We start from the raw sequence: 23,860 nt of genomic DNA on the forward strand, positions 1-23,860 counted from the left end.
ATGAAGAGAGTGCAACTGCATATGAGGGCCTTAAAGTTCACTATAATAAACCAATATTCAGTAATAATCGCCAAAAAATCAGGACCACTCTGATAAATGAAAAATCAAAATGACTGAAGCTAGCCAGGTACCGGTGGCTCACACCTGTAATCTTAGCTACTCAGGAGGCAGAGATAAGGGCAAATTGTTCGGGAGATTCTCTCTCCAAAAAACCCTTCACTGGCTGATGGAGTGGCTCACAGTGTAGGCCCTGAGTTCAAACCCTATACCACAAAAAAAAAAAAGAAGACTGAAGTTACAAGAGCCACCTGAGGCTGAGGGTGTGGCTTAAGCAGTGTAAAGCCTTCCTAGCAAGTGTGAGGCCCTGAGCTCAAACTCCAGTGCAGCAAAAAAATTAAAAAATAACTTTATATTGCTTAAAAGCAATGTTTTAGCCAGGTGCTGGTCACTCACACCTGTAATCTTAGCTACTCAGGAGGCAGAGAACAGGAGATCACAGTTTGAAGCCAGCCAGAGGAAATAGTTCAAGACTATTGCCGAAAACACATCCCCCCAAAAAAAATATTTTAATAAAGTGCTGGCAGAGTGGTTCAAGTGGTAGAGTGCCTGCCTAGCAAGAGTGAGGTCCTGAGTTCAAACCTCAGTACCACCAAAAGAAAAAAAAAAAGTTTTAGGCTGGGAGGGCTGGGCACATGGGTCAAGTGGTAGAGCACCTGACTGGCAAACACAAGGCCTTAAGTTCAAACCCAAGTACTGCTAAATAAAGTTTATCAGGCATGGTGGCACACTCCTGTAATCCCAGCTACCATAAAGGAAGGAATCAGGAGAATCTTGGTTCCAGACCAGCCAAGGGAAAAAGTTCATGAAACATCCCCAATCTACAGGCTGGCCATGGTATTGTATATCTGTAATCTCAGTTATGTGAGAGGAATAGGTAGGAGGATCACAGTCCAAGGCTAGTCCAGGCAAAAAGCAAGAGACCCTATATGAAAAAGAACTAAGCAAAACGAGCTGGGAGCATGGCTCAAACACAGCCTTCTCTCTCCCACCCCCCCAAAAAAAGTTTTAGGAGAAAAATGAATTTATCCTTTTAATGAAAACTCCGATCTTGAAACTAAGTAAAGGGAAATATGGGATGTTCTTTATATTATTTGTGCAACATTTTTATAGGTCTGAGAGTCTATCAAAATAAAGATATCACAAAACATCAGCCATATCACACTCACCTTGAACTTACTTGAAACCATAAGTACTCCAGGATACTATAATTAGTATTTGATTTAGTTGATCTGATCAACTTGGATCAAATTTAGAAACTGACCAAGAAACTTTTCTAAGCACGAAACATTAACAGATTGGGACAGAGGTCTAAACTCAGGCCTTTAGTGCTATACTGCTTGAGCCACACCTCCAATCCATTTTGCTCTGGTTAATTTGGAGATGGGGGTCTTTCAAACTACTTGCCCAGGTTGGCCTTAAATCACAAGCCTCCAAATCTCAGCCTCACAAGTAGCTATGATTACAGGTGTGGTTCAAATGGTAGAGCACCTGTTTTGCAAGTCCAAAGCCCTAAGTTCAAACATGTCTCACCAAAAAAAAAAAAAAAGAAAAAAGAAAAAGAAAAGAATGGTTATTAGCAATAATAGCTAACCACTGTTCTAATTGCTCTGCATATATAAATTAATTTAACCCTCATAATAATCCTAGGATACAGGCACTATTATTATCCCCATTTTACAGATGAGGAACCTGAAGCCAAAGGAAAAATGATTCACCCAAGCTCACGCAGCTAGTAGTGCTGGAGCAAAGACTTCAAGTGACCACCAGCCTTTGCTCTTAACCACTTATAAGACCTCCCTTATCACTTAGGTACCATGTTATCCCCCATCCACCCACCTCCCAGTGTCTCAGCTAACCTATGTGTAAAGTACCGTGCACCAAGACAGGGAGCCAAGGGAAGAACTGAAAAGTCAGTTGTTTTTAACGATTATTATTTGAAACCTCTCATTACTTGTGTATATGTGTAATGCTGACGATCTCATTCTTATTCCACTAATCTCCCACCCAGCTGGATTTACCTAGAGCATGATTAGATGTATTATATTACACATATTTTACAGTACAACACATCAGAAAGATAATAAGCCATTTGGAATTCAATGGGGGCAAGTACACTTGCAGATTGGTAGTATTGTTACTGTATTGTTTTATGCTATATATACTTATTTACTTAGTAGTCCTGGGGATTGAACCCAGGGTCAGTGTTTGCTGGGAAAGCACTTTAACACTTGAGCCATGCCCCCAATCTCACCATATCCTCTATACCAAGGAGTTGGTCACTTCATGAGGCATGTTAAGTAACGTCTCAGAATTCACTTTAGTAGTTTTTATGATTAATTTTGACCCCAACGTTATCATGCTCCCTGTGATAAGCTCAAGGCCAAAGACAGTATTTTATGTATCTTTCTATCTTGACCTAGGGCTTGAAATAAGTGTTCAAAAATATGTATAATTAAAGCCAGGCGCCAGTGACTCATGCCTATAAACCCAGCTACTTGGAAGGCTGGGATTAGAAGGATCATGGTTCGAGAACAGCCCAGGCAAATAGTTAATGAGATACCCCCCTCCAAAATAACCAGAGTAATATGGACTGGAGGTGTGGCTTAAGCAGTAGAGCACCTGCTTTGCAAGCAGGAAACCCTAAGTGCAAACCCCAATCACACCAAAAAAATAAAACATACATGTGTAATTTTTTTGGGGGGGAAGGGGGCTGGGTGCTGGCATTTGAGCTCAGGGCCTCAGGCTTGCTACAATGCACTCTACCATTTGAGCCACTGCCAGACCCCCCCAATATGTGTATGTATAATAATATGTATCATTTGGTTTATCATATACATTAATTCTATCTCCACTGCTAGACTAACTTCACTGAGAGCAGATCTTAAATGATCACTTTTCCAGGTTTCAGAGTATTACTAAAAGCAATTCAAGCCACATCTTTAAAAAACAAATGCAGCAGTTGCTGAAAGCAAGATTTCTTTCCTTATGTCATGATTCTAATACTAGTTCTTAAAAACAGAAAAAAACAAAATCCTGAATTTTTAAGAATGCTCTTTTACTAAATCCTGCCTCTTACATTCCTTAAAATAACTAGATTAAGCCAGTCCCAACTTCACAACACTTAGAAAACTTTCCGTATCTTTTACTGTCCCATTAAAATTTTAAAACTCAGCAGGTATCATGAAAAAAAATTCTAAGTTTCTCAAAATATAGTAAAATCTTCAAAGTTAGTCGTGCAATTCTGGATGATCTTAATTTTCTTTCTCAATAACAAGAAACAAAGCATTAATCACATAGGTCAATATAAGTAAACACAAGTCTTCCTAAAGTAGACAAAGAATTCTGTTCTTCTACCAGACATAAATTTACCAATTACTTTGCCAATTCAAGAAATATACTGAGTAGCAATTGAAACAGGTGCCACAGAGATCCAAATGATGGGCTATCATCTCTTGTTAATTCCTTTCAGTCCTTAAATTTCTAAGGGAGAAGATGCCTGGGGGAGGGGGAGGGAGAATTGCATAGCCTTGTATACAGGCAGCTGAAAGGTAATACTAGAAGGTTAGATGAGGCAGGAGCAGATTATCTTACAGTGCACACCAAAGGTTGAAATTCCCCAAGTCTTACCTCACAGAAGCAACTGGAAGGCAAAACTTTTCAAAAGGCAGGGTAAAGAATGGAGTAAAAAAAGGAGATGAACTCTAGAACTCTTTTAATTTTCTAAAAAAAGTATTCTGAAGCTAAAATGTGTTCCTAGTAACAACTGAAATAATTAGCCAGCAGATTTGATCACAAAGTTTAGACTACTAAACCTTCTCAAAAATCAGCTTAATTGTTTCCACTTCCTGAAAGGTACAAATGCATTTGGATCTGGGATGGAGGGAGAAAGGGTCAGGGTGGAATTCCTTCTTGAAACTACGCCACTTTATACAGGTACAAGAAATGAGAAAAATGCTTGGTAAGTGAAAACATGAAGCTGAAAAATAAGATTATTAGCTATTGTAGGAGTAAAAAATATAGACTTCACATGTGCTTTTATTCTAAAGGCCATAAAATCCTATGAATGTTAGACTACACAGTCTTCCTAATTTCACAAGTAGGTGTAATTGAGTCATGAAATTACACTACTAGCTAGCATCTTTCCTATTTCCACATGGAGAATCAAATTAATTCAAACTGCAATCAGCAAAGCCTCAAAAATAAATAGACCAGGGCTGGACATGGTAGCGGATGCGCCTGTAATCCTCACAGCACTCAGGAGGCTGAGGTAGGAGAACTCTGAGTTAGAGGCTAGTCTCAGCTACATAGTAAGCCCTATCACGAAAAACCAAAGAAAACTGTAACTCAGGAGGCTGAGGCAGTTCAAGGGTACCAGAGATAAATACTGAGACTCTGTCTCAGAGAAAAAAGAAAAACATACATATTTACATGTAAGGAAATGAAAGCTACTAAAAAAAGCTAATTTTTTTTTTTTTACGTTTTCTCTTAGTTATGATCCAACCTCATTTGTCTCAAAATCCTGTTGCGCATACTTTTATAAAAGTAACAAAGGTAGGCAGGATGTGTGGCTCAGTGGTAGAATGCTTACCTAGTATACTCAAAGAGCTGGGTTCGATGCCTAGAATAGAAGGAGAAAAAAAGACCAAGCACCAGTAGCTCACGTCTATAATCCTAGCTACTCAAGAGGCAGAGATCAGGAGGCCTGAGGTTCAAAACCAGCCCAGGGCAAACCCTATCTCAAAAAACCCATCACAGAGGGCTGGCAAAGTAGCTCAAATGGTAAGAGCACCTGCCTAACATGTGTGAGGCCCAGAGTTCAAACCCCAGTGCTGCCAAAAGAAAAAAAGGGGGAGGGGGTGGGAATAGTAAAAGAGTACCAGTCTGCTAGGACATCAACTAGAGTGCTAAGCAAGTATTTTATTAAAGTACTTAATTTGATTAAATTGGGTAAAATTTGTACTTTTCAAAAGTATGTAAAATTCTAAGCTATAATTGACCTTTCTTTTAAACTTTTTTCCTGTGTTAACAAATTACTGAGTGGGCAACTCAAAAACATATGCATAAGGTCTCAAGCAGGACTCTAAATTAAAAAAACAAAAACAAAAACTTGAATAAGCAATAATTGAATGTGCTGAGACAAAATGGTTGCAAGGTTCCCCTAACAGAAAACTTCTATGCCTGAACAAAGGACCGGTGGGAGTCACTTAGAAAATTAACAAGTACCTGCTTATTCAACAAAATATTTTAAACAAGAAAACAGAGTAGTAAGTTTTGTCTTTGGGTAGTGGTGGGGGTGTCTGCAGCATGCACATCGGGTATGTGTGGGGGTGTTTGAGATGGATCTTGAACTTGTGGGCTCGTTACCCTCTGTAGTTTCACCTGGCCCAATATATTTTTCACTGCTTATCATAAAACTTACCACAAAATATAAAATCTTAGAAAGAGGAAGCAACTTTACAAAATATTTTTAAAAATCTAAAAGTACCTTTATTTTACTTTTTCATTTATAAGTTTAATTTTTTCATATTGTCTAATTTTTTTCTCTTTGGTTTTTTGAGACAGGGTCTCACTACGTAGTGCAGGCTGCTTGAACATGCAATCTTCTACAGATTGTGTGTCACCCCACCTAGCTCTTAAATTTTTTGTGTTTCTGTAGTTTCACTGCTTCAAGCTTGCTAGGCAAGTGCTCCATCACTTGAGCTGTGCCCCCAGTCCTTTTTATTTTTAGTTTGTTTTTCAGATAGGGGCCTCATGCTAACTTTATCCCAGTGCCACCTTTGCTCAGGGTGGCCTGGAACCGTGATCATCCAACTTTCACCAACCAGAGAGTTATACTTAGGTCCATGGGCGTGTACCATCATGCCCGGCTTGTTTCTGAGACAGACTGGCCTCGAACTACAGTCCTCCTTCCTCAACCTCTGGAGTAGCTGGAATTATTCATTTCTTAATCTCCCACTTAAAAATTACAATAATCACAACCAACATTTTCTGTTATTAAGTATGAACCCTCTACTGCAGAGGCCCCATTAGCCTTACCACTGGACTGTGGTCACAATTAAGCTTCCCATTCTTCTATACTAACACCTATCAGGGCCAGCACAAGTCCCTCTTCTCTCTTCAAGTCTTCAATAACTTCAACCTCAGTTTGAATCTCTAACTTCCGAATGCCCACTGCACAAAATTCAACTTCATACTGAATAACAAATATGCACCATATTAAATGTATTCTATTTTCATAACTTTGAACTCCTCTAAAGTTCATTTCAAGATAAGGGATCTCGTAATAAACCTCATCTCTCCTCAAATTTTTTTTTCAGTGCTGGCGGCAGAACCAGTGCTTCACAAATAGTAGGCAAGTGCTCACCCACTGAGCTGTACCCCCAACCCAAGAGGATAGCCCTTATATGTAATCATTAGCTGCTGCTGAAATATTTGTATAGTGAAGATGCTTCCAACCAGGCACAGTGCTTACGTTTGTAATCCTAGCTACTGAGGCAGAGATCAGGAGAATTGCAGTTCAAAGCATATAGTTCATGAGACCCATCCGGAAAATACCCAACACAAAACAGGGTTGGCAGAGTAGCTCAAGTGGTAGAGCACTTGCCTAGCAAGCATGAGGCCGAGTTCAAACCCCAGTACCGCAAAAAAAAAAAAAAAAATGTGTGTGTGAACCAAGTTACCAAAATATTCTGGTACTTAAAAGTAGCTGATTTTAATAAGCCTAATTCTGGAAAACTTATGGGCTACACTTAGCTACCAGCCCCTGAAAATGAAAACAAGCAAGGTTAACAGTAAACTATGGCCACTGCTAGTATTATTTCACAATATAATAAATATCACACCAAAGAAAACTATCGCTGACATCATGTACAATTATGTTAAGAGCCTGTTTAGGCACTGTAAGGACAGAAGAATGGGATCGGCATCCTCAAAAAGCCAAAGATCTAGTCGAGCTTGATGGTGCTCACCTGTGATTCAGGCCTCAGGTGGCTGAGGCAGCAAGCCTGGATTACATGATGAGACCATGTCTCAGGGAAAAAATAAAATAAAATAAGCCTTTAAATTGTTTGTCCTAAGTTAAGTAAATATTATAGAGACAGAAGAAAGTGAAAAGTAAAAATCTTACAGAGGCTACTACCAGAAAGTTAAGTGTGCATACACAGCGATAAAAAGTACAAAATGGGGGTGGGGTATCAATTCCGGTAGACAAAATAAAACCAAGATCAAGAGCACTGAGAAGTTCCTGAGTGTGTTCAGAGAAAGAGCAGTTCAATCTAACTATAGCCAAGGATGCAAACAACAAAATTACAAACATGGAGGCCATAAAAGTTAAAAGCATTTTCATATATTCGCTATTTACAAGGCAACTACAAGAGTTGGTTTTTGAAGGGAAAAGAGAGGGAGGCCTTCCATATGATCACCCTGAACCTGCTCTGTAAGGACACAAAGCAGCTTAAATTACAACTCAATAGTGAATTTCAGATGGGCTCTCAGTAAAAACTTACTTTGGGTTTCCACAGCATCAAATGTTTACCAGCGCAAGGACTTCAACTAGAGTTAATCGGCCTCATGAAGACAGCACAAGACATATCTATCTATTCAGAGTGCCGCCCACGGGTAGAATAAGTAGGAGTCTCAAAGTCAGGGTAGAACTCGTTGGTTAAGATAGCCAACAACTTGATTAAAATACACAACCGAAATGCTGTAACTTCAAGTCTTGAAAGCTTGTAGACAGACACTTCAGGTTATAAATAGCCTTCAAAACCCATGGATGGGCAATAGCACCATATTTATAAATATAAATGCATCTTCTCTAAAAAGAAACAAAAACTAAAATGATGCAAAACACTATAAATTGGTTGGAAATACCAATCATTTCAGATTGTACCCAAACATATTTAGGTCTCTTATGTAGCTTTTAAACAATCAAGTATTAAGTCAGGTATGGTAGTACACGTCTGTAGTTCCAGCTATATGGAAGGCTGAGGTGAGAGGATCGCCTAAACCCACAAGTTGGAGACTAGTCTGGACAACATGGTGAGACCTTGTCACAAAAACAAATGGAAAAAAAATCCATTATATGTACACAATGGATAATAATAATATGAAATGGCTTACCCTGATATTTTTTAAACATTTTTAAAAGCAACTTACAATCTCTAGAGTATATATCAAAAATTAAAAGCTCCCAAAATCAGCCAGGCATAGTGCTACACATCTGTAATCCCAGCACTTGGGAGGCACAGACAGGAGGATGGAGACTTCAAGGCCTGCCTGGACATAATGAGACTGTCTCAATAAAAAGATAAAAAAAAAAAAACAAAAAAAAAAACCTGCCAGGCACTAGTGGCTCTCACCCCTGTAAATCCTAGCTACTTAGGAGGCAGAGATCAGGAGGATCATAGTTCGAAGCCAGCCCAGGCAAATAGTTCATGAGACCCTATCTCAAAAAACCCATCACACAACACACATACACACACACACACACAAAGGCTGGTGGAGTGGTTCAAGGTGTAGGCCTGGAGTTAAAGGCCAAGTACCATCAAATAAATAAATAAATAAATAAATAAATACCTCCTAAAATCATTTTGGTATTAACAGTGATGTAGAATGTGGATGAGAACATCAATCAAAGCATTAAAAAAAGCATTAAAAGCATTAATAAAAACACTTTACTTAACAATATCTGATTTTATTCTCAAAAACATTTTTAAAATTCCCATTATGGGCCTGTAATGCCAGATTCTAGGAGTAAAGGCAAGAACCCTGCCTCCAAAGAATTCATAATCAACTAAGGACTACCACTACCCACTCCGATACTTTCAAGTAGGGTATTTACATATGTAACAGAGGACAATCGAGGTGCAAGAGTGTTAAGAGGCAATGGCCAAGGCTACAATGAAGAAGTCCAGGGTCTTGTGTTCAATGCATCTGTGTAGTCTATTCTCCTAGTGTTGACTATACAAATGAGAATCAACTCCAGGTTCAGTGGTAATAACCACATTTTTTGAAGGCACTTGAAACACACAGACTTTTGCCCAAAGTCAAAGAATGGCATAGACAAGACTAGAACCCAAGCCTTTTCCCTTCAAATCAGATACAGTGCTGTTTAAAAATACAAGAGCAGCAGGCTGCTTTTTTGCTCTCTGCCACTAGAATGACATTTTAAATCAACCACAACCACAAAACTATTACCAACAGCTTCCGCACACTCAACACAAAGAAGGTAAGCCTGAATAAATTCCTAAGAGCAAAAAAGAGCTGGTGGAATGACTAAGGCAGTAGAGCACCTGCCTAACAATAAATAAATAAAAGTAAATGACTTCCTTTTTCAATCCAATTTAAAGAAACCAGAAACAACCAAAATAAAACTTTTTTTTTTTTTGGTGATATGGGTTTGAACTCAGGGCCTCATGCTTGCTAGGCAGGCACTCTGCCATTTGAGCCACTCCACCAGCCCTTTTTCTGGGATGGGCTTTTTTGAGATAGTGTCTCAAGAACTATGTGCCTGGGGCTGGCTCTGAACCTCAATCCTCCTTATCTCTGCCTCCTGAGTAGCTAGGATTACAGCTGTGAGCCACCCGCATCTGGCTTGAGGAAAAACTACTGAAAAGACATTTTGGTCTAGGAAATAACTTTCTTTGCTAATAATCTGAACTTATCAGTAAGATAGGTTTAATTAAAGAACTGCATTTTTTTCAAATATAACACATTGACAAATTAAATTTTACCTAAAAATCAAGAGACTGGTCCAGCATCAGTATACTACTTCTCTTTTTACCACTAACAGCAGCAAGTACCCATGATGTACAAAGTAACCTAGCAGACAGGTAGAGAACATGAAGAACTGCTAGTAAACGAATGTAAAGCTTACATCTTAACTACAAGCATCAAACTGCACAATAATCTACATATTACACTTATGTAACATTCACCAGACTCTTACGCTAACTAACTGTCTGGCCTGGACTCCCTTCAGGCTTGGCCCTGTCACTTGCAGCTTGGCCTACAGAAAAAGAGGCATAGAGCGGGCCACAGTGGCTCACGACTGTAATTTGAGCACTCAGGAGGCTGAGGCAGTAGGATTCCGAACCTGAGGTGATCCTGGGCTATAGGGATACATAGTGAGATCCTGTCTCATTTAAAAAAAAAACAAAAACAAAAAAAAAAGCAAAAAAAGGACAGAATAATCCACTGGCTTAATGTAACAGTGACAAGCACTCTTATGGCACATTAGCAAGAGGAGATGCGAAGAGGCCACAGAAAGCGTCTGAAGAATCTGTTGGGGCCAAGAACCCACCCAAGCAGGAGACTGGTTGCATATTTGACAAGACCAGGCTAATGTTACTGATCCAGGACACCATCAGCATACCACCATGATTTGAGATAATCCTTGCCTTCAGGTAGCCTGTAACCATCACAGATGGAGGAAACAAAAGCAACAAATCAACAGATGCAGCACTGTAATCCAGAAACAAAGCACATACAGATAACCTAGAAACACAAGGGAGAAAAATCACAGGGTAGAAAGCAGTTTGAAGTGAGCTGAAGGGATGAGGTTAAATTGTTCTTTGCAGTTTCTGCCTACCAGATTACTCTGGACATAGTAGATGCTTGTTTGATTTAAATGAGGGAAAAGTGCATTTCAGGTTGGCAACAGCAAGAAATGACTTGAGTGAAGATGAAAAGCAACAGTAGGTTGCTATCTTGACTAGAGTCCATTACATTACCTTCTCAAACAGGGGATAAAGGAGCAACTGGTACCGTATCAGCTAAAAGAAAAAAAAAAAATCCCCACTCATCCACTTCAAAGGGGAAGAAAAAAGCTCCCTAGATTCTGTAAAAAAAACAGAGACCAACATTCAGAAACAATTTTCCTTAATTGTAATTTCTGACATTAGAAAGTTAATTTGATAAGAGCCACAAACCCAGAATACGTACAAATTTTGTTAATAATAAAAACACACAGAACTATGTCTCAAGTTTTTCTAAATAGGGTTTGGTCAGTAGGACATATGTTAAAAAAAAAAAGTATCTGGCCTGCTGATGCAGAGTTTAAAAAAAAAAAAATTTACTTACCAGACAAAATTTGGGCCCAAGTTTCATTACCAATTAAGCAGCAATATCTAATTATAAAATGCTATGCTGCATAATTTCAACACCCATCCCTTACAGATGAGGACTACAAGGCTGGTAGGTAGAGTGGCTCAAGTGTTACAGCATCTGCCTAGAAAGGATGAGGCCCTGAGTTCAAACCCCAGCACCACCAAAAACAAAACAAAGATGACTACCATCCCACTGGTGAAAAGCTGTACCTTTTTATAATGACTTAAAAAATACTACTGCAATTTTCTCAAGTTAACAATAATATATTTACTTAGCACTTCTGGTTTTTTTTCCACTGTCAATGCATTTGCTGTGTCTCACCAAAACAACCCGGTGATAAAATAGATCACCCATCCCCATTTTAAAGATAAAGTAAATGGAGGCCAGAGAGGTTAAGTAACCAGCTCAAGATCACACAGTTATTAACTGGCAAGTGTGTGAATTTTCAAGCCAGTGAAGTGTTGTCTTTGCTAAAATGATGTAGGATCATAAAACCTTATCTGGATAACATAAAATCAATAATCTTAAAAGTCAGAATAGCAAAGCAAACATTACTCCAAATTTACATTGTTGAGTGAAAGACTGATTTTACTCTAGTCTATGTAGCATCCCATCTGATAGTTTTACTATATGCCTTCTAAGAGGGTTGGGGGGGATGTGGCTCAAGTGGTAGAATTCAAACCTCAGTACCATCAAAACAAAGTAAAAAAAAAAAAACCAACAAAGAGTACCTCCTGGAACTCTTAATGCCAAGAAATCAAAGTTTTAGAAAGTAAATGAAAAAAATTAAACCAAAATGCCTGACCAAACTAAATAGTAAATGTCAGCTGAGAAGATTTAAAAAGTACTCAAGCTCCTGAAAAACTCTTTAACAGATGTAAACAATGATAATCTTAATCACAGTTCTGCAACTCTTATGGGTATCAGTACATTCATAGAAAGGCAGACATACACAAAGTCCACAAACTTTAAGCAGGTTGATGTGCTCTCTTTAAAATAAAACCTTCCCAATTTCACAAAGATGACAGAAATCCACACCAGGTCAGTACTTCTAGAGAATTTAGTAACTGTTTAACCTAGTAGAGATCGAGGGCTCTACATGTGAAAATAAACCTCAATAAAGCCCCCTACAATTTATTTTCTGTAACCCTGTGATAACTCCACTCCTCATTCCTAATTTCCCTCTCCACCCCCCCTTGTAAATGCGACACACAAGGCCTCAAATACAGGCCCCTTGGCTTTTTCCTAACACAACTAGGACCTTTGTTCCCGGCGTCGGTTTTTTACCCCACTCAATAGCGCTTTCAACTTTCTACCACGTATTTTTGTTTTGTTTTCAGAGAAGAGGTTCTTAGCCTCAACTTGCCCGGTCTTTGCGGATTGAAACGTCAAAATCATCTGGCGAGATTCTCGAGGGGAACCGAAGCCAGGCCGTCGCCCAGGCCTCGCGGCGGCGGCCCGGACAGCGGAACCAACCGACCCCCGCACCCCAAGCGAGCCCTCCTCCCCGCCCCACACCCCATCATTTTTCATTTCCAGGGAATTTTCTCCCTTCTGGCTAAGTAAGGATTCCTCCTCTCCATCAGAGGCGGGAGAGACGCGGGGCAGCAGGCTGGGGATTTCACACCCTCTAACTTGTTTCCGCGCTGGAAACCCACCCGCCTCGGCCCGCCACGCGCCGGAACAGGTTTTATGTAACCCAGGACAAACAAGTTAATCGCCTGACTCGCCTGGATGCGATCGGCTGAGGTGACACTCGGCCCACCCCTCCCCAGCCCACCAGCCTCCCCTCGCGTCCACTTCAGCGGATGCGCCGCTCCTCCCGGGCAAGTTTCGGGGCCTCCGCGTCCCCCGACAGGCGGCGCCGCCGCCGCCCTCCCTCAGCCTCAACTTCCCCGGCTCGCCCGCCGCCCCGCGCCGCCGCCCGCCGCCCCAACCGTCCCCGCGGCCAGCAAACCCTTTACCGCGGTCCCCAGTCACTCGGCCTGTCGCTCCTCTGACCCTCGCTTCCCACAACTGTTGTCACTCCAGCGGCTCCCTAGTTTCCATTTCCGGGCCGTCCCCGGCCCGGAGCCTCCCTCTCCCGGTTTCCGGGCCCCCCGTCCCATTTCCGGGGAACCCTGGCTGTCTTCACACCCCCCACCTGCACTTCCGGCCCCCCACTTTCTCTCTTCCTAGACGCCCTCCAAAGCTTCAAAGCCCACTTCCGGCCCCCCCAGGCTCCTCACTGGGCACCCCAAGACCCGCACGCCCTGCCCTGGTTCCGTGAAGGGCCCACCTCATTGCGGGGGACCAGAGGGGGGACCCAGCGACCCCCTTGCTCCCGCCGGCCCGGGTCCCTCAGGCGGCGGTCTTCCTCGAGCGCCTCGCCCGTCACCCCCCCGACCGGTCCTTCCGCAGCCGCCGCCGCCGCCACCGCCGCTGGGGACAGGCCAAGCGGGAGCCGAATCGCGGCGATGACACAACCGGGCTTCCTGGGACTTTTCTGTTCCAGCTCCTCCCCCCTCACACACACCGTCACCCCCCCCACCCCGCAGCACGGCCCCCTCCCCCCAGGCCTGTCCCCGCCGCTCGCAACTGCGCCCCAATTACCTAGTTAGGCCCCAAAGTCTCCGGTCCGGACTCGGTGGCACGGCAGCAACTTCCACTCGTTCCCCCCACCCCCCCCCAGCGGCGGCGGCGGCGGCTGCGGCTCCTCGGGTCCCTTCAATTATCAGCTGAGCCGCAGCACCGCGCCCGGCGTGCGCCTCCGCCCGCGCCGCCTCCCTCCCCGCCCGCTCCAACACCCTGTGGGAACTACTTTATCCCCCGGCTCCGGCTGTCGGCCTGGGCCGTGGGACCGGCCCCGCTGCCTACTCACGTCCCATCACTTCGCCCCTCCCTCCCTAGCGCCCTGCTCAAGTCTCCCAGGGGCCTCCGATCGCCTCACGATCTCTTCGAGGGACCAGGAAGGAGACTGTGGGACTCCGCTCGGTATCCCTCCGCCGGGGTCACCCCCTCCCCTCCGTGGCAGCAGGAACTAATTCCCCTTCGGGTCACCCGGGACCTGGATATGGAAATTGCACGGTTCAAGGTTCCTTGTGACCTCTGAAAAGGGAACGATCACCCCGAGTTCGAAACACCTCCTACCGGCTCAAAAGCGGGGTTCGGTTTAAACGAAGGCTCTGGCCCCCTGACCCCGTCAAGCCCCGCCTCTTCCTGGTTGTCCTAGCGACGGCTGTGGCGTCCCAAGATGGCGTCGTGGCTGCCGGAGACTCTTTTCGAAATTGTAAGACAAGGCCAGGCGCCGAGCAAGAACTATTACCAGTTGTTGGTCACCCGCTCTCAGGCAAGTGCGAGGCTCGGTTTACCCTCCTTCCTAACTCCCTGCCCCTCCCGGCTGGGCCCCGTAAGGCGAGCCGCGTTAGGCCGAGAGCAACCGTGCCCGGACGGAAGCGCCCTGTGTTGTCCCGGATCTGAGCAAGAGCTCTCCCTCGTCACCTCGGCCCGGCGGACCCCGTGCTCGTTCTCCCCCCGAGGCCGGCGCGTCCCGGGTGGGCCTTCCTTGCCTCGCCACCGTGCTGCCCGCGCCTTGGTGCCTCCCCGGCTTCCTGCCCGCAGCGTGCCCTCCGCGCGTCGGGAGAAACGGGCGTCTCCGCTAGCGCGCCGCCTCGCCTCCGCGTCGGAAGGAGGGAAAGAAAGGCTCAGCCAAGTGTCCCGAGGAGGAGCCGGCAGGGGAGGGGGAGGCACGGTCTCTTTTCCAGGGTAGGACCTAATCCGTCGGAGTTGTTTACAAACCTCGCGGTGGCCTGCGGGCGTGCCCGCGGCCCCTTGTAAACTTCCTTATTTCTGGCAGGAGCGGGTCGTTAGGGCGCGGCCCCTTACCTTGGTGGAGCCCCTTCTGTCCCGTTGAAAGTGTGCGGCGGGGGGGTGGCACAAACACGTTCCAGCTGCTCTGCGCGTCAGCCCCACCCGTAATGACATCTGCTCCACTACAGTAAGAGCGGGTCGTGTTATCGCAGGAGTAAAGCAACTGTTGGCCTGTTTTTGTGACTATTTTGGTTGTAAGGGTGGGTTTGGGGTGATTTACTGTGCCCGGGACATGATGGAGTTGAGCCGGGAACACGTTTCTGACGCCGGTCACTAAGCCATTCGTGCACCTTGCACTTTTCACGGATGGAATTCCTGTAAGGCGAGATTCACAACCGTGTAAGATTCGGGTGTGGAGACTGACGAGCCCCTCTGTCTCCCTAGGCGCTCGCAGACAAAAGAGCAGTGACATTTTCTTACATCTTTAAAAAAGTGTCTTTCGAAATAGAAGTAGTACCGTGCATATTTTACTTTTGAATTCTAAAATGTAGAAATAGTACAAGCGTAGTATCAGCCTTGCAAGGGTTTTTTTTTTTTTTTAATTTTTAAGGAATTTTTACAAATTCTGGGTTTTTGGTTGGTTTGTTTTGTTTCTACATTGGGATAGAACCCAGGGCCTTGGGCATGCTACACCCCCAGGCCTTTGAGATTTCTTAAATGTTGAAGTGCACCCTTTTTTGAACATCTTTAGAAGAATCATTTGACTTTTCTATTAAGATCTATGAGCATAATAGCTCTTGCCTTTCTGACATGAGTGATCAAAAGCATGGTGGTATCCTCTAATCCTGTCACTATTTTCGTCTATTGCAATTAAGATTGGAATGTTAGAATGTTCTCATTTTTACTATTCAGCCTTTTTCGTACTCTGTCTTTAAAACTGTTCTTTTGAGCATTTTCTCTGAGGGTCTGGTATCCCAAGTGTGACACACCCACTCTGATATAAACCCCAACAAATTGACTGACTGCTTGCCTTTTTATTTTACTAAATTAATTTTAGGAGAGCTCCTGGGATTGCTTTACCTCCAGAACACTTCTGTTGGGGTGCTTCAGATTTGGTTCCTGAGTCTAACTCGAACACTTGCTAATCTAATTTTATGAAAGCTTCCCCTCATCCTCCCAATATTCTTAATCTTTTTCTTTTTTTAATTAACAGATCAAAAACTCTTTTTTTGGCATTACCTATATGTAAAATTTTTTTCGAGGTGTTTATGATCCACTACAGTTCTACTGGTGACAGTTAATCTAAAATCTGACCAATTCACCCTCATTTTAAAGTAAAATTTGTTGTAAAAAAAATAATAGCAAGCCAAAAAATATACTTCTCAGTCAACTGTCTTGAGACTATGCTATTTTTTAACCACAGGATAATTTCTCTTCAGTCTCAGTAGAGGAAACCAAACATCCAGTAAGAGGTGGCCCGCAAAAATGCGTACTAGAGAACTGGAATTAAAATGTGTTTTATAAAATGGACATTTTTCCAGAGTGACTTCAGAAAATTGCTGCTTGTAAATTTCTCCCCTCCCCCTTGTTCCAAACAACATTGCATACTGTCCATCCTCAGCTGGGTCCTGCCTTCTTCCCAGTTCCATTTTTATCTTTTTCACTGCATTTTTGTTGTTGTTGGCTTTAAATCCAAATAACTTCACATTTGACATGAATTTTGAAGGCAAGTATTTCATGTCCTACCACCCTTGACATAGTCCAGAATATAAATATTGTAAATATTTCCTTTGCCTTTTTGTTTATGCAAGGAACATTAAAAATATACTCTTATGCTAATAGAAGCATTGGTTGAAAATAACTGGATGCCACTTTTTTTTTAAAGCTTTCTTTTTTTTTACTTTCTTCAAAGAAGTAACTGAGCATATCATTTGCCAATACAACAGTTTTCAAATCTGATCTTTAAAACAGTGCACTACTTTCTAAATCAAACATTCACCCACTTATTCTCACGCTAGCTTTAATAGTACGTATGTATTTTCTTACATTCGATTCTAATTTTTGAAAACTTGTAGATTCATAGTATAATAGAGCTGGAAAGAATCTTCAGTATTACTTAATCCAAGGATATTTCACACATGGCTTCTAAAAAAAAAATCTCGAATTGTGAATGAAGCTCTTTTCCTTAATTTTATTCAACAACTTGGCATTTACTACAAGGGATACAAAATTTAAGTTTCCTGCCTTCAAAGAATTTATCATTCATCAAAAAAATTATTCTGTCCTTAACTGGCAAAAACGCTTTGTCTTTCTTATTATTGCTTATGTCTTCTCTTCAACAAAATTAGAGATAAGGGCAGACCAGGTCCTGCCTGGAAGCAAGGGGATTGGAGAGGGGCGGGGCGGGGGGGGGGCAGGGAGGAGAAATGACCAAAACAATGTATGCACCTGTGACTAAATGAATTAAAAAAATGTATTCTGCACACCTTTTATATGGTAGATACTATTCTAAAAGCTGGGCAAACATAAGTGAACCAAACCAAGCCCTTCTTCCCATAAAGTATATAATCTAGGGGAAGGAATATAGTTAGTATTTGATTTGTGTAAACCCTTAAATGATTTAACTTTTGTATGAGTGGGGTTTTGTTTGTTTTCTTTTTTTGTTTTGTTTGAGTCAGGGAATTCTGTGTAGCCCAGGCTGGCTTTGAACTCACCATCCTCCTGCCTCAGCCTCCAGAGGAGTACCAAAGGATACTAATATGCAATTGCCAAGTTAATGAATAATGTAGGCATTTTAAAATCCAAAGTTAATGGATAGTACAGACACTTTAAAATCTGTGTGTCTAGAGGAAGCAAAACTCACTTTAGCTTTTGAGTGAGTTTAGCTTTTTAGCTGTTGTCATTACTTTGCTGTTATGGTTCTTTGTTCTAGGACTGGGGAGCTAACTGAGGCACTTTGCCTATCTTACTTGTGTGCTGGGCTCGATCCCCAGCACTACAAAAAAAGAAATTCTGTCTTCTCTGTCCTCCCCGAATGGAAGTATTGCTTAAGTTGTCCAAAACTGGTGACTTAGGTTTAATATGACAAATACTGGTAGGCACCGTAACCATATGCTAAGGAGGTGAGAACAGACAGACATGGCCTCCTGCAGCTAATAACACAGGTGACTGTCCCAAGAGCATGGATACGCAGTGGCCACTCCAGTGGATGAAGGGAAGAAGGGCCAGGCCTACATACCAGTCTTGCTTTGTGTATTTTACTGAATCCTGCTCAGCCCCACAGAAAAAACAAAACAAACAAACAAAAAAAAGGAAATATTTTTGAAGTACCCACTGAAACCACCTCAGGTCACAGGACAGTGTGTGACATGAAGCTCACCTCAGTGACTTCTGAAAAAGGAATTAAAGAAAACAAGGCTTGGCGTGGAGGCTGCTTGAGAGACAACAAAGAATTGTGCTAGTGCCATTTCAACTGCAGACCAATTTTGAACATTTAAAATTTCAATAGTCTAATAAAAATGTTTATGCCTGTACCCTGACACCCAGAAAATCCACTTCAGAGATTTTATGTCCAAAACGCTTTCAAATACGCACAAGGATATGTGAGCAAGGGTGCTCACCAAAGTAATAAGTGTAGAAACATCTTGCCATTAGTGGACGTGTGGCAGTTCATCCATGCCATAGAAAATATGCAACAGCGGAAACCATGTGGTGGGCTTCTGTTTACTCAATAGACCGAGCAAAATCTTTAGCAAGATGCTGGGTTAAACATAGTGTGGTCCCAAATAAGAAAGGAAAACAGAAGTCGTTTTAAATGCGCGTTCGTGAATCGTCAGGTAAATGGTAGAGGGACAGAGTAATGAACTGCTTTTACTTTCTATGTTCGCGATCTGAATTCTCCCCGGGAGGCATTTATTTTTCTAGCCAAAGTGTGAATGTTAGGGCAGCATTGATTGCTGGACACCAAAACTGCTGATTTTGTAGGAGGGAAACAATTCTAATTCTGGAAATTTAGAGACAGTGCAAATGGGTTAATGATTACTTTAAAAGTTTAAGGCCGTTTTAGAGTCTAGAAACTCCTGACTTGACTTTTTATTTTACCTGGGGGGCGGGGGGAAGTGTGAAAACAGGGTCTGTGTAGCCCAGGGTGGCCTCAAACTTGTGATCCTCTTACCTCTGCCTCCCAAGTACTGGGATTACAGGTGTTTACCACCACACCTGTCTATAACTTTTTAAAATACAGGCAGTACTTTAAGAAATGAAGGGTTGCTCTATCTTGCCTTGTTGAGTGTGAAATAGTCCTAGTGAGGAGGAAAAAATACAACAGATGTGGAAAATAAATGAAGACAAAGGTGGCTCACTAAATAGCTTGATTTGACCCCCAAGTAAAAGTTTCTCAAGCAAATGAAGTCATACTGAATAAACACTTGATTGTACATTTGGGTGCAGTCAACTTGACATCAGGATGGTACTTCCCAAGAGGACCCAGGATTTAGTCATGCTTTCTCCTCCCTGGAGCTCCACTCTACACACATATCAGGTCCCTAAGAGCCATGGTCATAAAGGAGGGACAGGAGAGGAAGGAGTGTAAGTCCTTTTTTTGCTTCTGCCTGTTGGTTCCTTGTCCCTACGGGAGCATTCGTTGCCCACTGAAGGAAGTGTGCAGACTTCTAAGCTAAGGTGTCCATTTTGCCCACTTGCCACCAGCCACAGCCCAAATGTTTCACGCAGAGAGACGTGCTGCCACTCCTTTCGATGGCCAGGCATGTTCATTTCTCTTCCTGCTATCTTTTGTCTGCCTCTCCCTGGCCCTTATTCCTCGCCGCCTGCCCTCCAAAGGCAGCTTTTCCCCCTTCTTCACTGCACCTGAGAACCTTGCCCTGCTCCGCTCCGCCCACATCAGGTGTGTTTTGCTTTTCCCTCCTACTGTCCTCCACATCTTCACCTGCTGCTCCTAACAGCAGCAACTGCAGTAAACACACCCTTCCCTAACCCACAGGCTGGGCCAGGTGTGTATGATAAACTGCGTTATTCTTCAATTCCTCACGTCTGACACGCTTTGGAAAAATGATTCCCAGCCCCGTAACACTCCAGGATGTGCCTAATTAGAGTTGCGAAATCGGTGTTAATCAGAAAATTTAAATTCCTTTTAAGTGGCATGTGGCACTCTGGGGACAAGAGGGATGAGGTGATACACATAAGGTGATTAAACTCTTGAAAATAACAATAGTCACTGCTTTTCCGTAGAGTAACTAGTCATCAAGAGACTCCTGAATCCTCATTTCAGAAGTAGGTGACACCTGGTCAGACACTCCCCCTCACCCCGCCCAGGTAGGAACTCCTTCCAGGTGGATGAGCAGTTCATTTGGTCTTGCCACAGGTTTGCTGCATGACTGTGTGGGGCAGAAGAGCACTTAATTGGGAGTCACTGAGTCACGGGCCTTTCATTCCTCCTGCCAGTGTGCCAGTGCTTGACCCTGAGGCAAGGCACTTCATTGGGCCCCAGCTGCCTCATTAAATAATAAGGTTACTAGTCTAAGAGATCCCCAAATGCTCTTTCACATGAAAGTGGTGTTTGATACAGGAAAAAGCACTAGGAGGTTTTTCTTTAGAATAGTTGAGTTTGCATCAAAGCCACTGTGTTGGCACCTAGATGACCTGGTGGGAATCTTCACCTGCTTCATCTGTAAAATGAACCACCCCGGCTGCTTTGCAAACAGAGAACCAAATGTATGCAAAAAGCACTCCAGGCCAATGTTTTTCAGAGAGCAGTTTCATGAGAAAGTAAGATTGGAAACTCCTGGAGGAAGCAGAATTGTTTTTGCTTTTCTCAGGAATCTCTCATCTTTAAAATTCTACTATGGAAAGGGGGACTTTGACGTGGCAAGAGAGAGGGGAGAGGGAGTAAATATGATCAAAGATGTTTGATACATGTCTGAAGATGTCACGATGATGTACTTTCTACATTACTATATGTTAATAAAGTCCTACTGTGCACCGTGAATTTCCAAGAGGAGACTGCAGCTGGGAACTTTTCCTGAGGCACGTGACATGGAATCCTCTGTTCCCTGAGGCACTTCAGGAACTGACACTGAAATGCTCCTTGGAAAACAACAGGATACCTGGCCTATAACAGCAAATACCAAGGAAATACCAATACCAAACTAGCCAAACATCACCTTTCCCATGAAAATGATTGATTCTGGTGACCCTTTAGTCATCTCCCAAGTATTTTATTTTCACTTACTTTTTACAATCAGCTTACTTTCCACAAAAGCACATAATGAGATTGGGGTTGGGACTGCAATGAATGTATAGGTGACTTTGTGGTGAATTGACAGCGTTTATTTTATTTTATTTTAAATGATCATTTGTAATTTTGTTTGTTTATTTTGGCCTTACTGGGGTTTGAACTCAGGGCCTCACGCTTGCTAGGCAGGCACTCTTACCTCTTGAGCTACTCTGCCATCCCTACATCTTTTAATATTGTTTCCAAGCCACAGACATAACCCTTCTTTTAGAAATCTTTAAGTATTTAATTTTGCTCAGTGATCTCTTGTAGTTGCAATGTAGAAATCTTAAGTTTTTTGTTAGATTTTTAGGGCTTTCCATATTTGATCATAAAATATGTTTGCTATATGTTTTGGGTTTTTCTTGGGTGGGATATTGTTTTGCTTTTGTTTGTTTGAGACAGGGACTCTGTGGGACAAGACCCAGGCTGGTCTTGTATTTTTGCTTTTTTTTTTTTTTTGGCAGTATTGGCGTTTGAGGTTCAATACCACATGAGCCACTCCCCCAGCCCTTTAGCTATTTTTTTAATAGAGTCTCGAATTTATGTCCTGGCTGACCTAAACCATGCTTCCCAAGTAGGTGGGATGAGAGGTATGTGCCACCACACCCAGCTTTTTATTGGCTGGGATGGGGTCTAGCTATGTCTCACTGATCTGGAACCTAGAACCCTGATCCTCTTGGTGTACTTGCTGCACACTGAGTCTCAGACTGTACTAGAAGTCCAAAGTGCAGCTGCCTCCTTCAGGAATCTCGTAGTCTAGCTCGAAAACAGACACAGTAGAACAGAGGAAGCCAAGTCTGTGAGAGCATAGGAGAGAATGGTGAGTTGGCAGCAGTGGTCAGAGAGGGACCTCACTAGGACCGGATGTGTGCTAAGAAGACAAAGGGGTGGCACTCTGGGCAGAGAAATAAGACAAGCTAAACGATGGGGCAGCTCTTGTCCTGGCACTGGTGAAAGATAATGTGCTATTACAGGATGTAAAGTGGGGCCTGGGGCCACAGAGCAAAGGTCAAGAGGTGTCTGGCAAATCAAGAACTAAGCTGGGCATTGGAGGCTCCAATCTGCAATCCTAGCTACTTGGGAGGCTAAGATCGGGAGGATCACTGTTGGAAGCCAGCCAGGAAGGTAGTTCTCAAGACCCCCATCTGAAAAGAAACAAAACAAACTGAGTAGTGAGCAGTTTACAAATCATTCTTTAGTTTTGCAAATAAATGTGCTTGTGAGATTACTTGAGCTGCCTGCTTGTACTGCTGCAGCTGGGGATTGAATCCAGGGCCTTTATCCAAACCTTCTCTTTGGAAATTTTTTTTTCGGTAGTGGGGCTTGAACTCAGGGTCTACATCTTGAGCCACTCCACCAGCCCTTTTCTTGTGATGTGTGTTTGTTTTTTTGTTTTTTTGTTTTTTTTTTTTTTTTTTGAGGCAGGGTCTCGTGAAACTATTTGTCCAGACTGGCTTTGGACTTTGATCCTGCTGATCTCTGCCTCCTGAGTTGCTAGGATTACAGGTGTGAGACACCATCACCTGGCTTTTTGGGGTTTTTTGTTTTGTTTTGTTTTTTTAGTGGGACTGGGTTTGAATTCAGGGCTTCACACTTGCAAAATAGGCACTCTACCTCTTGAGCTACACCTCCTGGAAATATTTTTTTTTCCTGGAAATATTTTTAACTCACTTAAAATTAATAATACAGCCAGACACTGCTGGCTCACTCTTGTAATCCTAGATACTCAGGAGGCACAGAGGAGGAGGATCACAATTCAAAGCCAGCCCAGGCTGGTCTTCTCAAGACCCTATCTTGGAAATACCCAACACAAAAAAAGGGCAGGCAGAATGGCTCAAGAGCACCTTCCTAGCAAGTGTGAAGCTCTGAGTTCAAACGCCAATACTGAAATTAGTAAATATTGCAATGCAATAGGAATACCTACATCCTCAGAAATGTTGCATGCCACATTTTAACACCTCAACTGGTTCTTCCAAGTTCTAGATGAACATGTTTTGGTGCAGGCCACAGAGAAAAGCCTGTGACATCACTGTTGAGTATGGTAGAATTTCTTACAAGAGTCTCATTGGGAAAGCTGAGTTCTGACCAGCTCTATTGGATTCATGTCTATACAAAACAAGTATAATTGGAGCAGAGGGTAAACCTGAAAATCATGGAAGTCTCAGATGTACCAGCTTAGCACAAAATCTGGGAACACAGTTCACAGAAACAAATTGACCCCCTTGTGATAATAGCGAGCTAGAGCGTGTATTTGTATGTAATAAGGAATTTTCAATGTAATAGTTTTCAAATACCTAGACCCCCAGGTATTTGGTTTGTGGGAGTGGGTTTTGTTTGTGTATTTGTTTTTTATTTTGTTTTAGTGGAACTTGGGCTTCACACTTGAGCTACACCTTCAGTTCATTTTGCTCTGTTATTTTGGAGATGAGGGTCTCGAGAACTATTTTCCCAGGCTGGCCTCCAACAGTGATCCTCCTAATGTCAGCCTCCCAAGTAGCTAGGATTACAGGTGTGAGCCGCTTGTACCCAGCTTGAGTGAGTATGTGTGTGTGTTGTGTTGGGACAGGATCTCCCTGTGCAGCACAGAGCGGCCTAGAACTCACAATCCTCCTA

General features: G+C 42.9%; 2 protein-coding genes across 22 annotated transcripts in view; one reads left to right on the forward strand and one right to left on the reverse strand.

The window, feature by feature from the left end:
* Nucleotides 1-14,781, reverse strand: part of Trip12 (thyroid hormone receptor interactor 12) — a 144,052-nt gene extending 129,271 nt beyond the window's left edge. For 13 of the 17 annotated variants that reach the window (XM_074071935.1, XM_074071936.1, XM_074071934.1 and 10 more), the window contains exon 1: nt 13,759-13,915. The gene's annotated coding sequence lies outside the window, so the exon portion shown is untranslated. Of the gene's footprint in view, nt 1-13,130; nt 13,285-13,444; nt 13,602-13,758; nt 13,916-14,295; nt 14,320-14,646 lie in introns of those variants that run through there. The other 4 variants (XM_074071922.1, XM_074071923.1, XM_074071920.1 and 1 more) reach the window with 4 other exon arrangements.
* The window catches only part of Fbxo36 (F-box protein 36), a 114,057-nt gene continuing 104,554 nt past the window's right edge, over nt 14,358-23,860 (forward strand). For all 5 annotated transcript variants that reach the window (XM_074071942.1, XM_074071944.1, XM_074071943.1 and 2 more), the window contains exon 1: nt 14,358-14,494. In XM_074071942.1, the coding sequence (XP_073928043.1) occupies nt 14,399-14,494 (96 nt within the window). In that variant the 5' untranslated portion in view covers nt 14,358-14,398. The remainder of the gene's footprint in view (nt 14,495-23,860) is intronic.

The sequence above is a fragment of the Castor canadensis genome, chromosome 4, assembly GCF_047511655.1.
Source record: "Castor canadensis chromosome 4, mCasCan1.hap1v2, whole genome shotgun sequence".
Taxonomy (NCBI): domain Eukaryota; kingdom Metazoa; phylum Chordata; class Mammalia; order Rodentia; family Castoridae; genus Castor; species Castor canadensis.